This window comes from Chiloscyllium punctatum, chromosome 20 (assembly GCF_047496795.1).
Source record: "Chiloscyllium punctatum isolate Juve2018m chromosome 20, sChiPun1.3, whole genome shotgun sequence".
Taxonomy (NCBI): Eukaryota; Metazoa; Chordata; class Chondrichthyes; order Orectolobiformes; family Hemiscylliidae; genus Chiloscyllium; species Chiloscyllium punctatum.
In genome coordinates, this window is record NC_092758.1 from 16555528 (window position 1) to 16572621 (window position 17094).

Sequence of the window (17094 nt, forward strand, 5' to 3'; positions counted from 1 at the left end):
CAGCTGAGAAACTAAAACAAAAACCAAAAGAATTCCAGATGCTGGAAATCAGAAACAAACACAGAAATTGCTGGAAAAACTCAGCAGTCTGGCAGCATCTGTGCAGAGAAAGCAGGGTTAAAGATTTTTTTATTCAGGTCATGCGTCTTTGCTCTTTGTCCTTAGTGCTATTGCTTCCCTATGAGGATCTTATCAGTATTTTGCTCCCATATATTTGAAACCCTTTTGAAACAAAATAAAAATTGGAACTGCAGCTATCCTTCAGGAAATGCTTATTTAACAAATGATTCTCCAGCTTATGTCTCCGTTTTTACAGTTGAGACAGATTTGCAGAGGTCTGTAATGGGCAGTGACATCACACTTAAAATAACAAAGAAGCCCTTTAAAAATTGGGGGGAATGCATTGACGTGTTAATGAAATTTTGAAGAAACCTTTATTTTAAAAAAAGGAAACACTTAACGAACATTTTATCTGCTGTAACTGTTAGAACGCTAAAGTCAAAACTTCTTTTGCTGTTACAGTCAAATATGATTTTTGTGATGCTGCGTCCACATGTTATCAATCAAGTACAGTTCACAGTGAATTTCACCTGGTTATTAGTAATACCTTCTTTAGGACATTCCATGATTTTACCTGGACTTGGAAGTCACATTGTTATCCAAATCAAGATGACCAGATCGCTTCCTTTCCTCCATTACATTTGAAAAGGACATATTTTGGGAGTTGAATAAATACCTCTCAATGGTACTACTGTAGGTACCACATGACTTCTATACAGATGACCCCAGTGCTGGTTGGTGATGCAGGAGTTTACACCATCTCCAGACACTTGGATACAGTCAGTTTTCACTGGAACCAGAGAGCCACTTCTTTGAAAAATGGGAGGGACAAAAACGTTCCTTTGCTGGTCAGCCATCAGATACATCAACTAATACTGAGGCTTCCTCTAATTTGACCACTTGCATTAAACCCATTGCTTGTGTCTTTCCTTGTCCATGGCTACAGAAGCAAGTGCGGAGACAGGCAAGATTAGAAAATAAAGAGAGGAGAGACAAAGAGAAAGTTACAGGGCAAAAGAAGGAGAGAGATGGAAAGAAAAATTGTGAAATATGTGGAAGAGAACAACTAGAATGAGAGTGTGAACAAAATTGTAAAACAAGAGAAACAAAAACAATTCCTATGTGGTCCTTCATGATAGGTTCTTAATTATACTATGAAACACAGGTGAAAGGCATAGCTTTAATTATGTACAAAAAACACTTATAAAGAGAGACCCTCTGTGTTTCAGTGAGTAGGAGGGAAATGTTTGTGATACAAAGCAGCAATTAAGAAGAAAAAAAAAGCGTGTCTCATTTCTGCCTTCGCCTGCTGGTTTGGTTTTCCATCTATCCATCTATCCATCAGAGAGATAGATAGAGAAAAGATGTTTCTTTTGGCTGGTGACTCTAGATCCGGGGGCATAATCTCAGGTTAAGAGGCATCCCATTTAAGTTTGAGGTGAGGTGAGGAAGGATTTCTTTTCTCAGAGGATAGTGAATCTTGTGATGAATTGATGATGACTGACAATTAACTGCTAGGCTCTCTTTATGTTTGATGAACAGGTAATCATTGTTAATTTGTGAATTCCTAATAACAATGTCTCAACCACAGTCCACCTGCCAACCAACCAGCAGTTTTCTCTCATGCAGTATATATTTTTTCTCTTAAATTGCTGTTCCAGTAAATTGTTCTGATGAGTGAAAGACAGAAAGCTTTGACAAAATATGTCATTTTCAGCAATACTCAGGATTTGTACAGCCAAATGACTATTAATCTACACTATATTGAAACAAAATTAAAATTGGGACTGCGGCTATCCTTCAGAAATTGCTTATTTACCAAATGATTCTCCAGCTTATGTCTCTGTTTTTATAGTTGAGACAGATACGCAGAGCCCTGAAATGGGCAGTGACATCACACTGAGTTGCACCATCTCCAGACTCTTGGATACAGTCAATCTTCACTGGAAACAGAGAGCCCTTTTTCGGAAAAATGGGAGGGACAAAATCCATCTGAATAATACAGTCTATCTGCTAGTTAGAAGTATTAGAAGACTGGATTTTAAACTCTATACATGTGAAGTACAGAAAAATGGGACCACCATAATTACTGAGAATATATATGTGAACCAAGGTAAGTCCAAATGTACAATAAAGTGGATATTAAAACAATACTGTTCTCCTAGTTTTCCCAGGGCAGCAGAGGGAACTAATGGTTAATGGGATTTTACTATCCTTGGACACGCTGTTCTCTTTGGATGAGCTGCAGGAATGTAAGTTTGGAGTGAAGATCTCATCAGATCTCATTAGATACTGAAAAAAATCAAACTGTAATGAAAAGCAAGGTAATGAACAGACCACTTGGTCCCTGCATGAATAGTTCAACAGGTGGTGTCCAGACATGAAGAGGGGATCAAGGGATTTGTTCACATTTGGAAGCGAAAGGTTTGGAGCTCAGTGTAAGGGAGGGCTATAAATTCTTAGCCTTCTTAAATCCTCTTAGGATTGAGGATTACTCTCACCCTCCTTTCTGGCAAAAAAATATATTAGATAATTTCATATTTCACATATTTAGTTCTCCCAGTCCAGGACCTGATGCCAAGGTTCTTTTAATAAAAACCAAGAACTGCAGGCACTGGAAATCTAACAGAAAATATCAGAGAAACTCAACAGGTCTGGCAGCATCTGTGGAGAGAAAATTCAAGTTAACATTTCAAGGCCAGTGACCTTTCAGTGAAAGGACAGTTTTTTTTTTATTTTTTAACTCAAATTCCACTTTCTGCATTTGAACCTGGGTGCCCCAATATTACATGGGTCTTGAACAATTGTTTTGAAGCTTCGAAATGAACCAAATTCTTACCTGGAAACAAGTTGCCAGGTGCAATATTAACTGACTCTTCACAAGTTTTTTATTGTCTTTTTTTTTAAATCACAAAGAAGCCCATTTAAAATTGGGGGGAATGAAATTTTGAAGAGATTTTTTTAAAAAGGAAAGGCTTAACAAACATTTTATCTGCTGTAACTGTTAGAATGCTAAAGTCAAAACTTCTTTTTCTGTTACAGTCAAATATGATTTTCATGATGTTGAGTACACATGTTTTCGGTCAAGTACAGTTCACAGTGAATTTCACCTGGTTAGTAACACCTTCTTTTGGACATTCCATGATTTTACCTGGACTTGGAAGTCAGATCGTTATCCAAATCAAGATGAGCAAATTGCTTCCTTTCCTCCATTACATTTGAAAAAGACGTATTTTGGGAGTCGAATAATTACCTCTTCTTGGTACTACATGACTTCTATACAGATTACCCCAGTGCTGTTTGGTGATGCAGGAGTTTACACATTAACTGCCGATTCAGCAAAGCGTAAGACCATTAAACTCATCATAGTTAAAGGTAAGGGACAGAATGCTGATGCTGTTTCCAATGATCTTGTTATTGTTTAAAATCTAAATGATTTTCTTGTTTACACAGTCACAGCGAAACCCTCTGATGCAGAGACTGAGGAAGACTCCGTTACCCTGACCTGCTCTGTCTCTGATGTCACTGAATCAATCAGACTTGTTTGGATCAATAGTATTGGTAAAGTTGTTGCAGAGAAAACAGTGACTGGTCATAACGAAAAAGAGAAATCCCTACATCTGATTATTCAGAAAGCTGATAGAGTCAAAGGGAACTGGACATGTGTTTTATTGCATCAGAACAGTCCCAAAGTAATAATCCCATATTATCTGGAAATTACAAGTAAGTAAAATGATGAAGAATAAATTAAAAACTGCCACTGAATGAATTGTTCTGCATTGCACAGTAGCAGAAGCTACATTTGTACTATGTAGTACCAATAGCTCTACATATTGTATGCCAGAAAAGCAATACAAAGGCTTCCTCAAGCCTGTTATGTGAGACACAGTATCGAGGTGTACAACGAATCTCTGGTGAAAAGCAAGCCTGTGGCTGCAAGGAAAATGAAAGAAAACCGGTCTTGCATTTGTACAACAACTTTCACGACAGTAAGTCCCAAAGGACATTACAATTGATTCACTATTTCTCAGGTGCAATCAAAATAGGGGACAGAGTTACAGAATAAGGTGCATGGAAATTCTTCTCTCAGAAGGTTGTGAATGCCTGAAATTCTCTACCGAGAGGTTTGTGGAGGCTACATCATTGAAAGTATTACATTTTTCAATTCAAATGGAGCTTTGAAACATAAAGGAGTTAAAGGCTAGGAGGAACTGGCAGAAAGGAGGAGGTGAAGTTTGGGACAGATCAGCCATGATCTTATCAAATAGCACAGCAGGCTTGAGAGACAGAATGACCTACTCCTGCTCCTATTTATTGTGTTCTTATGTAATACAGGGAACAGCAGACAATGTGAATATAATAAACCCAGGTATGGCACTGAGACATGGCACTGATCTGGCTTGGAGTGCCTTGAAGTGGGGAGCCAGATTCACACTTCATTACCAATGCTTTGCATATGAGCATCTGGCACAAGCATTTGGGCTCAATAAGTCTGGTGCAAATATATATCTGAAGCTGTCTTCCTGTGGGTTATTACACAACATGGAATCCCATTGTTTAATCTTCACATTAACAGTCTGAAGTTAGTTCCAACAGTAGCATCTCTGAAAATAGGAGCATTCTATACATTCACAGGCCATCCAATCTCATGAGCCTGCACCACCATTTTATATCATAGGTTATCATCTACCTCAATATCACATTCACATGCAATCTCCCTGCTTTTGAAATCATATATAACAAGAAAATTCTCAATGTCTGTCTTGAACTTTCTTAATGACTGAGCTTTAACCATTTCTTGGAGTAATAAGTTCCCAAAATTCACTGCCCTTTGAGTGAAAATATTTATCCTCAACTCAATCTTAAATGGCTTGCTTTTTATTCTGAAATTGTGTTTACCTGTAAATCTGTAAAGTTTCCCAACTAGGTTGTATCCACAAAACATAGGACAAATCCAACTCAGCTACTTATCACCCCAGTAGTCTATTCTCAATTAATACCCATGTGATGGAAGGAGTCATCAAAACCACGACCAAGTGGCTATTGCTCAGCAATAGTCTCCTAACTGGTGCTCACTTTGTGTTCTGTTCAGGCCACTAAGCTTCTAGCCTCATTTCAGCCTTGGACTAAACATGGGAAAAATGTGCTGACCTCTTACATCTGCGCTTGCAGTTCTATGGCAGATAAGGTTATGGACCAAGTGTTGGAAAATGGGATTTGAATAGTTAGGTGTTTGTTTTTGACGAGCACAGACTCAATGAGCTAAAGGACCTTTTTCTGTGCTGCAGACCTCTATGACTCTATGACTAAGGGAAGTGAGGATGACTGTCTTTGACATTAAGACAGTATTTGACTAAGTATGACAAGGAGCCCTATCAAAACTGGAGTGAAAGGGATAGTGGGAAAATGCTGTTTGGACTCCTACCCAGCACAAAGGAGAATGATTGTATTTATTGAAGGCTGATCATCTGGGCCACAGGACATCTTGCAAGAGTTCTTCACGATGGAATTCTAGGCACAATTGCCTTCAGCTGTATCAGCAACTCATGGTGGGTTGAGAAGCTTGCACATGGAGCTTCCCAGCCAGAACATAATTTCTGAGGTGGCATGAAGGGAGGGGGTTGGAGTTTCCTTCCACAGCCAACTCGCCCAATTATTTCCCCTTCTTATTCACCTCTCACATTACACTAGAGAGGGGAAAATCCATCCCATTATGTTCCAATTCCTCCATGGACTCATACCACCTTAGATTAGATTCCCTACTGTATGCAAACAGGCCCTTCGGCCCAGCAAGTCCACACCGACCCATCGGAGGAGTAACCTACCCACACCCATTCCCCTTCCCTATATTTTACCCCTGACTATGAGCAATTCACCTAACCTGCATATCTTTGGATTGTGGGAGGAAACTGGAGCACCCAGAGGAAACCCACACAGACACTGGGAAGAATGTGCAAACTCCACACAGTCAGTCACCCGAGGCAGGAATTGAACCTGGGTCCCTGGTGCTGAGGCAGCAGTGCTAATCACTGAGCCACCGTGCCACCTTACCTCCATTACTTCCTGGTGCTCTTTGAGATTTCCATATTCCTCAGATTCCAACTTCTCGTGGGTCCCTGATTTTCATCACTCAGCCATTGCATTAAAAACACCAAGAGCAATTATTAATTTCGTGTTTTGAAAGGAGAAATAACAATGAGGCAAGAATGGGATAATGAGTCAAACTGAAAAAAGAAAAAGTAACTTCCATCCCAAGAGATCTTTCATAACCTTCGAGTACACTTCTGCATTTCCTCCGATGCATGGTTTCAGTTGTAATAAGAAATGTGACAGTTAGTTTGTGCCCATTAAGCTTCAATAAGCAACTTTGTTATAATCCCTGGTATCCTGAATTAAGTTTTAAAGAAATTGCACATTGTAAATAATTTAACTCAGGATGGGGAATAAATGCTGGCCCAACCAATGATGCCTACATCCCATGAGTGAATTAAAAAACACATTATTACGTTCATTGAGTGATTGAGCTGCCACTTAATTATTTTTTTAAAATGTGTTTCTTCTTTGCAGGAAATACAGTCTTTTTTTCAGAAAATTCCAACAACTTTGTATTAAATGGTCCAGAACATGCTGGAAATGGTCCTGTCACCTGGGAATGGAAACCACATTCGGGGCAACAATTGACAAAGCAGTTGGGTATTTTTCACAGTGATGGTACAAGGTGGAAAGTACAATGGAGCAAGGAGTACAATGACACACAAAGCCTACACAACCAGATAAATCAGGTTAATGGTACCCTTAATCTGAGGATTACAAGACCTGGATTTGAGCTCGCAGGAATGTTCAGCTGTCGACAAGGACAGTCCAGTACCATAATCCTGAAACAATATGAATTGTTTGGCATTAAAGGTAATAAAAATGAACATTATCACAGCAATAATTATAATACTCATTCCAAAGAATAGAATAGAATATATTTTATTATCACGTGTACTGCAGGCCAGAAGGACAGGAGTACAGTGAAAAATCTTTACAATGGCTTCTTCTAATGGCACGATGTTAGGTACAATTACCTGGGTACAAATCTTGGTTGCAAAACAGAAACAAAAGGAAAAGTGGTAGCATTATTTACAGTGTCTAAAAAAAATGAGTTAGGAATAAGATAGTTATAACATAGTTAAAGGATTAAAATTACAGTCCACTAAAGAATTTCAAATAGACATTATGTTGCAGCAGCATTGGCTGACCGCCTGAACCAGGCCTCAGTCCAGCAACTGCCTTGCTCTGCTTCAAACCTCCTGTCTGCTCCACACCAGCATTCAGTTGCACTAGGGTAAGTTCTGCTGCTTTGGGACTCAGTTCCCCTTGCGTTAATAAAATGTTATTCAGAAGTTAGAACATAGAACGTTACAGCGCAGTAGAGGCCCTTCAGCCCTTGATGGTTTCACAGATTGGCACAACAATCTGAAGTCCAATAAACTGCACTATTCCATTTTCATCCCTATGTTTATCCACTGACCATTTAAATGTCCTTAGGTTGGCCAGTCTACTACTGTTGCAGGCAGTACATTCCATGCCCCTACTACTCTCTGAGTAAAGAAACTACCTCTGAAAACTTTCCTATATTTATCACCCCTCAATTTAAAGCTATGTTCCTTCATGCTAGCCATCACCATCTGAGGAAAAAGGCACTCACTGTCTACCCTATCTAATCCTCTGATTATTTTATATGTCTCAATTAAGTCACCTCTCAACCTTCATCTCTCCAACAAAAACAGCCTCCAGTTTCTCAGCCTTTCCTCATAAGACCTTCCCTGCATGTTAGGCAACATCCTAGTAAATCTCCTCTGCACCCTTTCCAAAGCTTCCACATCCTTCTTATAATGTGGCAACCAGAACTGTATGCAATACTTCAAGCGCGGCTGCACCAGAGTTTTGTACAGCTGCAACATGACCTCATGGCTCTGAAAGTCAATCCTTCTACCAATAAAACCTAACATGCCGTACGCCTTCTTCACAACCCTATCAACCTGTGTGGCAACTTGCAGGGATCTATGTACATGGACACTGAGATCTCTCTGTTCATCGACATTGCCAAGAATCTTACCATTAGCTTCAGTACTCTGTATTCCTGTTGCTCTTTCCAAAGTGAATCACCTCACACTTTGCTGCATTAAACTCCATTTGCCACCTAACAGCCCAGCTCTGCAGCTTATCTATGCAACATCCTTCAGCACTATACATAACTCCACTGATCTTAGTGTCAACACCAAATTTAATAACCCATGATTCTACACCCTCATCCAGGTCATTTATAAAAATGACAAACAGCAGTGACCCCAAAACAGATCCTTGCGGTACACCTCTAGTAACTGAACTCCAGGATGAACATTTCCCATCAGTCACCACCCTCTGTCTTCTTTCAGCTAGCCAATTTTTGATCCAAACTGCCAAATCACTCTTAATCCCATGCCACCATATTTTCTGCAATTGCCTACCATGGGGAAACTTATCAAACGCCTTTATCACTGTTTGGTCACCTTCTCAAGGAACTCAGTAAGATTTGTGAGGCATGATGTAGTACTTCACAAAACTGGGTTGACTATCCTCAATCAAATTATTCCTTTCTAGATGCTTATAAATCCTATTTCTTATCACCCTTTCCAACACTTCATGCACAACTGAAGTAAGGCTCACTGGTCTATAATTACCAAGGTTGTCTCTACTCCCCTTCTTGAACAAGGGAAGAACATTTGCTATCCTCCAGTCTTCTGGCACTATTACTGTAGACAATGACGACATAAAGATCAAAGCCAAAAGGTCTGCAATATCCTCCCTAGCTTCCCAGAATCCTAGGATAAATCCCATTTGGCTCAGGAGATTTATCTATTTTTCACACTCTCCAGAATTGCTAACACCACCTCTTTGTGAATGTCTATCCTGTCTAGGTCTAGGACTTTGTATCTCAGTATTCTCCTTGACAATATTGTCTTTTTCCAGTTACATCATTCTATGTCCTTCTGATTGGGTGGCATGGTGGCTCAGTGGTTAGCACTGCTGCCTCACAGTGCCAGGGATCTTGGTTTGATTTCCACCTTGGGCAAAGGTCTGTGTGGAGTTTGCACATTCTCCCCGTGTCTGCGTGGGTTTCCTCCGGATGCTGCGGTTTCCTCCTACAATCCAAAGATTTGCAGATCAGGTGAATTGGCCATACTAAATTGCCAAGCTAGGGGTAAATATAGGGTAGGTTACTCTTCGGAGGGTCAGTGAAATGCCTGTTTCCATACTGTAGGGAATCTAATCTAACCTGAGGCAATAGTATACATCAACAGATTATTAACAAATTATCATTTGCAAAATACATCTGGATTCCATCATTTCAACCAATAACTCACTATTTTTCATGGATAGGATAAATAGACAAAGTGTTATCACTTGTAGGAAGGCAGGTCCAGAACTAGAGGGCATAGATTTAGGATGAGAGGAGAAAAATATAAAAGGGATCTAAGGGGCAACATTTTCACGTAGAAGATGGTGTATGAATGCAATGAGCTGCCAGAGGAAGTGGTGGAGGCTGGTACAATTGCAGCATTTTGAAGGCATCTGGATGGGCTTATGAATACGAAGGGTTTAGAAGGATATGGGCCAAGTGCTGGCAATAGGACTAAATTAGGTTAGGATATCTCATCGGCATGGGCAAATTGGACTGAAGGGTCTGTTTCTGTGCTGTATATCTCTATGACTCTATCCATCTGTTTTCATAACCACAAATACAATGTGGGTGCTCAGTGACTCAGTACGAAGCTAAAGAGTATGTGCCAAGACCAATGTGAGAATTGAGTTAAAATAATGTTTTACTATAAGGCTGTCAGAGCAAAGGAAAGATTTTGAACCGTTCTTGCAAGTAATGATCATGAGAGGAGATGTGAAGACTTAATTCAGAATACTGAGTACAGCTGTCTGGGTCAGGCATGGATGATCAGTGGCTTGTGAGGCAGTCAGACCATATATGGAAGATCCTGCACTGAGCTATTGCAATGTAATCTTTATCTGTAATCTGTTTATTTGACTGTAATGTTTATCCTTTTAACTATATCTTATTTCTAATTTATACAATGAAGCACTGTAAGGTAATGCAACTTCTTTCCTTCTTTATTCCTCTTTTTGTATCTAAGATTTGTACCAAGGTACTTTGTACATAAGATGGCACCATGAGAGGTGATGTTGTAAACTTTTCACTGTACTTCTGTACTTGAGTACATGGGACAATAAAACCTAATTCTAGATATGAGGGATTGATTGATGACTTCTAAACAAAAAAAGACCCCAAAGAACTGCAGATACTGGAAATCTGAAACGAAAACAGAAACTTAGCAGGTCTGGCAGTGACAAGCCCTCAGCTGTGGCCCAAACATCTCTCACACTTCTCCCCTCACTCCTTCTCTGCCCACCTTCATTGTCAATAAAGACCCCGGTCCTCTCTTGCCTTCCACCAGCATCCATTCCAAAGGAGCATAAGCCACCATTTCCAGCACCTGCAGTGGGATGCCACCACCAGACATATATTCACCTCCCCTACCTTGTTAGCCTTCTGCAAACACCAATCCCTCTGGGTCCATTCCTCCCTCACACGCAACACCTTTCCATATACCCATGGGACCTTCCCCTGCAATCGTATACGCCATGATACCTTCATATTTACTTCTTCCCTTCTCACTATTCAAGGCCCCAGACATATCTTCCTGGTGAAGCAGCCTTTTACCTGCACTTCACTTAGTGCAGTCTATTGTATGTGCTGCTCACAATGTGATCTCCTCTACATTGGAGAGTCAAGACATAGACTGGGAGACCACATTGTAGAACATTTATGCTCTGTCCACAAGAACAACTCTGAGTTTCTGGTTACCTGCCATTTCAACACACCACCATGTTCTCTGGCTAATGTCTCTGTCTTGAGTTTGCTGCAATGCTCCAGTGAAGTTCAGCATGAGTTGCAAGAACAGCATCTCATTTTCTACTTGGGGACCCTGCAGCCTTCAGGACTTAATATCAAGTTCAAAACTTTTAGGGCGTGAGCATCTTTTTTTCATGTCCTTCACCCACTCCTCCACCCCAGGCCCTATCATCACATGGGCTGCTACCACAACCATCTCATTGTCAGCTACTAATGGTTCCCATTAACAGCTATTGACACCCCCCAGGCTGACTTTTATCCAGTCTTTTCACTGCTAAGCTGATGTTTTCTCTCTCTGGGCTCCATCTCTACTTATCATTTACCTTTAACAAGCAACAATCAGTTCTGAAGAAGAGTTACTTGGCCCAAAACATTAACTCTGCTTTCTCCTCCTGGATGCAGTCAGACCTGCTTAGTTTCTCCAGCAATTTCTGTTGATGTTTTTGTTAATGGAGGAACTGTTGCTTTGTGCAGGTTAAGAGTATACCTGATTCTTGCCGAGGGAATGAAGATTAGGAGCTAGAATGCATATTTATGGTAGAATTGGATGATAAGCCCAGTCTGACCTTTCTCCATGTCAGAAGCAACTCTTGAAAACTTTTATGCGGTTCACATAGAGCATGGTGAGGTTCTTGCTAGGCAACAGCGAGTTGCCCATTAATGGGGGATTATTGCTTTTCTTTAACTGCCCTACCTGCCTCAGCTTTCTATCTTATCAAATTTGCCAAACAAACTAAATGTCACAAAAACTCAGCATAGAAATCAGAATGGGTACCTGGCAAATTTAGTTTGCAGTTTATTCTGTACAGCCTCCGTATTGGACACCAGCTACCAACATCTCAGAGTGCACTCCATGGGCATTGGCGTCATGCTCACCACCATCCACAGGTATTGGCATTCCAATATACGCCAATCCCTCAGAACTTGCGTGGTACATCTCTGTTCCATGTACAGGATGCTTCTGCACTTCAATGCTACACCTTGGGTCACACCAACAATTATCATTGCAATGCTGCAGCAAGGACACCGTATGCTCAGGGACACACACCCAGTTCATGAACTGGACAAGACTACATCACTGCTTCTTTCCTTGCTGTCATAGTGTTCACTCGCTTTGATATTCAGAGTATTCCTGTCTTGTATTGCCATGCCTCTCCTTTTTGCACTTCGCCCCCTCAGCTAGGGTTATGAGACTCATAATTCTTCTGTCTTGCCTTGACATTTGGTGCAGACACAAGGGCAGGAAGCTTTGTCATGGTTGTCAGCAGGCCTCAGCCAAGTCACTTTTGCTCAGGGACTACAGTTCAATAAGTCAAAACAACGTTCGCTACTAGTCCAAGGGTTTGGACATAGTCCACCAACTGATCACAGTCCCCAGAGTCAGGATCCTCTCCACACAAGGGTTGAGAAGCTGAATAACTGGTAGTACAGTGCCCATCAACTCTTTCTGCGCTATCATGGGCAGTTCACCTCACCGAATAAGAAAGAAGTATTACAGAAGACGGGCTGGCACATCAGTTATTTTATGTGAAGGTGGGAGGTGTGCCAAGTGAGTGAGTAGGCAGCACAGAGGGTATGCAAGGTTAGTGGTGTTGGGTGTGTGGTAATGATTGAGGGGAGATGTTGTGGATAATAATGAGTTGTAGTGAGTCATTCTTGGTGGGACATGGTACATAGCAGAGATAGATTGAATGTGAGGCACCAGAAAGAAGATACTGGAGTGGACAGACCTTCTTCATTGACCTTCCTTCAATGATTGATATATCTCTAACCTGGGTAGCACCATTGTATAAGGCTTGTGTTACAGTATCCATTGCTGGTCCTGGTGGGGAAGAAAAAGCCCTGGCTGTGGACCAGCTCATCCAGAAAGACGTCCAAGTTCCTGTCCACTTGGGGGAGAGACACTAATATTGCCCCTGATGCCTGAAGAAGGGCTTATGCCCGAAACGTCGATTCTCCTGCTCCTTGGATGCTGCCTGACCTGCTGCGCTTTTCCAGCAACACATTTTTCAGCCCTGTTCTCCAAGTCCAGGGTAAATGTTAGGAATTGCGCATGCAGTTCCGGACTGAGCTTAGTTGTCCAGTTACACAATGGGCTGTTAAGGCTGGCACAGAGCAAGGCATGCTGGCGAATTTCAGGATATCTGAGTGGTGATGTGGAAAAATTGCACTCAAAACAAACATGAGCAATGCCATAAAGGAGTGGTAAATAATTAACAAAGTCAGTTTGTTGAGATATGGCAAGGAAACTCACTTCTCCTGATTGTGAAAAACCTTCGAAAAATCTCTCAAATAAAAGCAAAAGCAGGTATTGGAAATCTGGAATAAAAATGGAAACTGCTGGAGACACTCAGCAGCTTTAGCAGCATCTGTGGGGAGAGAGACGCAGAGTTAGCATTGCAAGTCCAAAAAAGCTCATCATTGGAAGTGAAAGGGGTTAAAAATAATATTTTTTAATGCTAGGCAGAAGGGGAGGAGGAACAGGAACAGATTGTGAGGGTGCCCACAGTGAAAGTTACGGTTGATAATGGTGTTTAAGGAGTGATGAAGAGATAAAACTGTTGTAAATGAAGGTATGTAAAGGAACAACTGTGGCTGCTCTGCCGAGAGAAAAGTAATCAAGAAACAAACAAGACATGGCTCTGTGTATGCGTGTGTGCGCACATATGTGTCTGTATGCATGCTTGTGTGTGCGTCTGTATGTGCATCCACATGTGTGTGAGTGCTTGTGTGTGTGTTTGCATGCATGCTTGTGTGCAAATGTATGTGCATGTATGTGTGCGTGACTATGTGTGTGCATGTGGTTTGTGTGCGTATCTTAAGGGGAGATAGGTATTGGGATGTTGATGAGAGGTGAAAGAGTTGGAGGATATAAGAACAATTGAGGACACAGAGCTTATGCTCTGAAGTTATGGAATTCTAAATTGAGTCCTTGAGGTTATAAAGTGATTAAGATGGAAATAAAATGTTGCCTGAGCTTGTGTTGTGCTTTGTTGCAATATTATAGCATGCCCAGGATAGAAATGCTAGAATGGGAGCAAAGTGTTTTATTGAAATGGCAAGCAACTGGGAGGTCAGGGTCACTCATACAGAGTAGAGGCGTTCTGCATAATGGTCATACAGACTGTGTTTGGTCTCTCCAATGTAAAGAAAACTATTGTGAGCAGTGAATGCAGGAGACTGAATTGAATGAAGGCAAGTGAAATGCTGCTCCACCTGGAACAAGTATTTGGAACCTTGGACAGTGAGGAGGGAGGAGGTGAATGGGTAAGTGTTAAAACTTCTGCCATTTCATGGGAAGTTGCCATGGACGAGTGAGAAAGAATTAGGAGGAATGAAGTAGTGGATCAAGGTGTCAGGGAGGGAATGGCCCATGTGGAATGCTGGCAGTGTGGGGGGAAGGTGATGCTGCAGTTGGCAGAAATTACGGAGGTTGATCCTTTGAAGACAGAGACTGGGCAGTGAAAATTGAGGACAAAGTGAACCTCATTGCTGTTCTAGGGGTGAGAGCTAAAGGGCGGGAGATGGTACAGATGTGCTTCAGGGCACTATCAAGCACAATGGGGAGGATTCTTTGCTGAAGGAAAAAGGACACCTTGTTGGAGGCAGCCCAATGGAAGGTGGCATTGTCTGAACAAATGCCATGGAGATGGAGAAAATGGGAGAATAGAATGGAATCTTTACAGGAACAGGGTTTTAAAGTGTATATTTGAGGTAACTGTGAGAGTTGGTGAGTTTTTGTCGATATTGGTGGACAGCCAGTCCTCAGAATTAGATCAGAGAAGTGAAGGGGAAGAGTCAGAGATGGACTCTCTGATGCTCCATTTGGTTAAATAAATGGGTTGTGTATTTGCCACACAAGCAGTTGACATATCCTGTAAGTGTTAGTTTGATGTGTCAGTGTGCCTGACAGTAAGATGTTTCCCTACCCAATACCCTGGACAGATTCCTGCCAACAAATAGTGGAACTACTCAATCTATATATTTGCAGAAAAGAGCAAATCAATACAGAGGAACCTTGATTATCCGAATATTAATTATCCAAATTTCGGATTATCCAAAGATCGCAGACTGGGTGGCAGGGTTGGACGGGGTTTGTGGGGGGGGTGGACTGAGAGCAGACCAGGGGTGGAGGTGGACAGGTTTGGGAGTGTGGATGGAGGAGTGGACAGGGAGTGGGGGCGGATTCTCGCGGGGGTGGCCGGGCTTAGTGGGATGGATGGGTGAGCGGACAGGCGGTGGGGCAGATGGGGGCGGGGGTGGACGGGGATAGGGGGTTGGATGGGGACGGGGGTGGACAGGGTTGGGGATGTGGACGGGGTTGTGGGGGCTGATGGGGGGCTGTCAAGGTGCGGAGGCAGATGGGGGGAACGGGGGTGGATGGGGTTAGGGTGTGGATGGGGTTGGGGGGTGGATGGGGGCAGACGGGGGGGCGGACGGACGGGGGTGAGGGTGGACTTGGTTGGGGATGTGGGCGGTGTTGGGGGGCTGATGGAGGGGTGGACACAGGGTCGGGGCGGTCTGGATGGCAGGGGTGGATAGGTGTGGACAGGGGGTGATGTTGGATGGGATGGGGTTTGCGGACGGGGAGCAGGGTTGGACAGGTTGGGGGGGATGACCGAGGGCAGACGGACAGAGTTTGGGGGGCAGGGCAAACGGGGCGGGGAGAGGGCAGACGGGGATGGGTGATGGATTTGGGGGAAGTGGGCAGATGGGGGCAGGGAGCAGAGGGGGACGGTAGGTTGGCAGGCAGATGGGGTGGGGTGGATGGGGTTGGGGGCGGATGGCGGCTGGGGTGGATGGGGTTGGAGGGGTGGATGGGTGTGGACCGGGTGCGATGTTCGGTGGGGGGAGGGGATGGATGGGGTGCAGGGTTGGACGGGGGTAGGGAGGGCGGAGGACAGGGCAGATGGGAGCAGACAGGGGCAGGGGATGAGTTTGAGGGAATGGGCAGACGGGGGTAGGGCAGGGCAGATGGGGGTGGGGGACAGAGTAGAGGGTGCGGGGGGGTTGGATGGGGGCGTTGGGCAGACAGGGTTCGGAGCGTGGAGGCAGGGGTTTTACAGGAGGGGGGGAGGTATGTGGGGGACTGGACGGGGTCAGGGGCGGGGCAGGGGAATGGATGGGGGGCAGAGGTGGAAGTGGGTGTGGGGCAGAGACTCGCTCGCTGTGTGCTGCTGCCTAGTCTCCTGAATGGAGAGCAGACTTTAGCAAGTGCTCGCTGTGTCAATCCCTTTGAACTGATGGGTCATGTAGGGGAGGCTTCAGCAGTACAGCAGGCCCCTTACACACAAGTGTGTATCTGCTCAGAAACAAACCCTGAGACAGAGAGAGAGGGAGCAAGGCAGGCAGAGCGAGGTAAAAGGAAACTTCAGAAAACTCTGAGCCCTGGAGGAGAGGCATTGAAACAATTGACTGAATAATCAATTATCTGAAACGAGGTAGTGCCTGCCCATGTCTGTACAGCAGTGCTGATAGACTTTGGCTCTGACTGAAGGACAAATGCACTCATCTTTCAATGCTAGTTGCTGGTATACCCTGACTGTGTTTCCTCAGCAGAGTTGAAAAATGTGGTGCTGGAAAACACAGCAGGCCAGGCCGCATCCGAGGAGCAGGAAATCGACATTTCAGGCATCAGCCCTTCTTCAGGAATAAGCCATTCCTGAAGAAGGGCTTATGCCCGAAACATCGATTCTCCTGCTCCTCAGATGCTGCCTGGCCTGCTGTGTTTTTCCAGCACCACATTTTTCAACTCTGGTACTCCAGCATCTGCAGTCCTCACTTTCTCCCTGTGCTTCCTAAGCATCCCGTAAGTGGATACATTGAAACCATGAGGATCTTGAGGGATTGGCAAATCTTGGATGCCAATGTCCATGGACATGGTATCCATGGATCATGCCTGAGTGATATTTGCTTGGAGGCTGTTTGCAGCCAGTGTCCATGTACCCGCTCTGATTTCATGTTGCGATGGCATGTTTGAGGCATTTGGTAAGATAGGAAGTTGAATATTTAATGAGATGAGATATGCAGTTAATAAAACATTTAACAAACAATAATCCCCTTTATTTGGCAACTCACTAACT

At 43.3% G+C, this 17094-nt stretch overlaps 1 protein-coding gene across 1 annotated transcript in view; it reads left to right on the forward strand.

The window, feature by feature from the left end:
• The window catches only part of LOC140492309 (uncharacterized), a 31851-nt gene that overhangs the window by 14097 nt on the left and 660 nt on the right, over window positions 1-17094 (forward strand). The window contains exons 3-6 of the mRNA XM_072591258.1: window positions 1916-2173; window positions 3103-3435; window positions 3514-3783; window positions 6628-6966. Coding sequence (XP_072447359.1) covers window positions 1916-2173; window positions 3103-3435; window positions 3514-3783; window positions 6628-6966 — 1200 coding nt within the window. The remainder of the gene's footprint in view (window positions 1-1915; window positions 2174-3102; window positions 3436-3513; window positions 3784-6627; window positions 6967-17094) is intronic.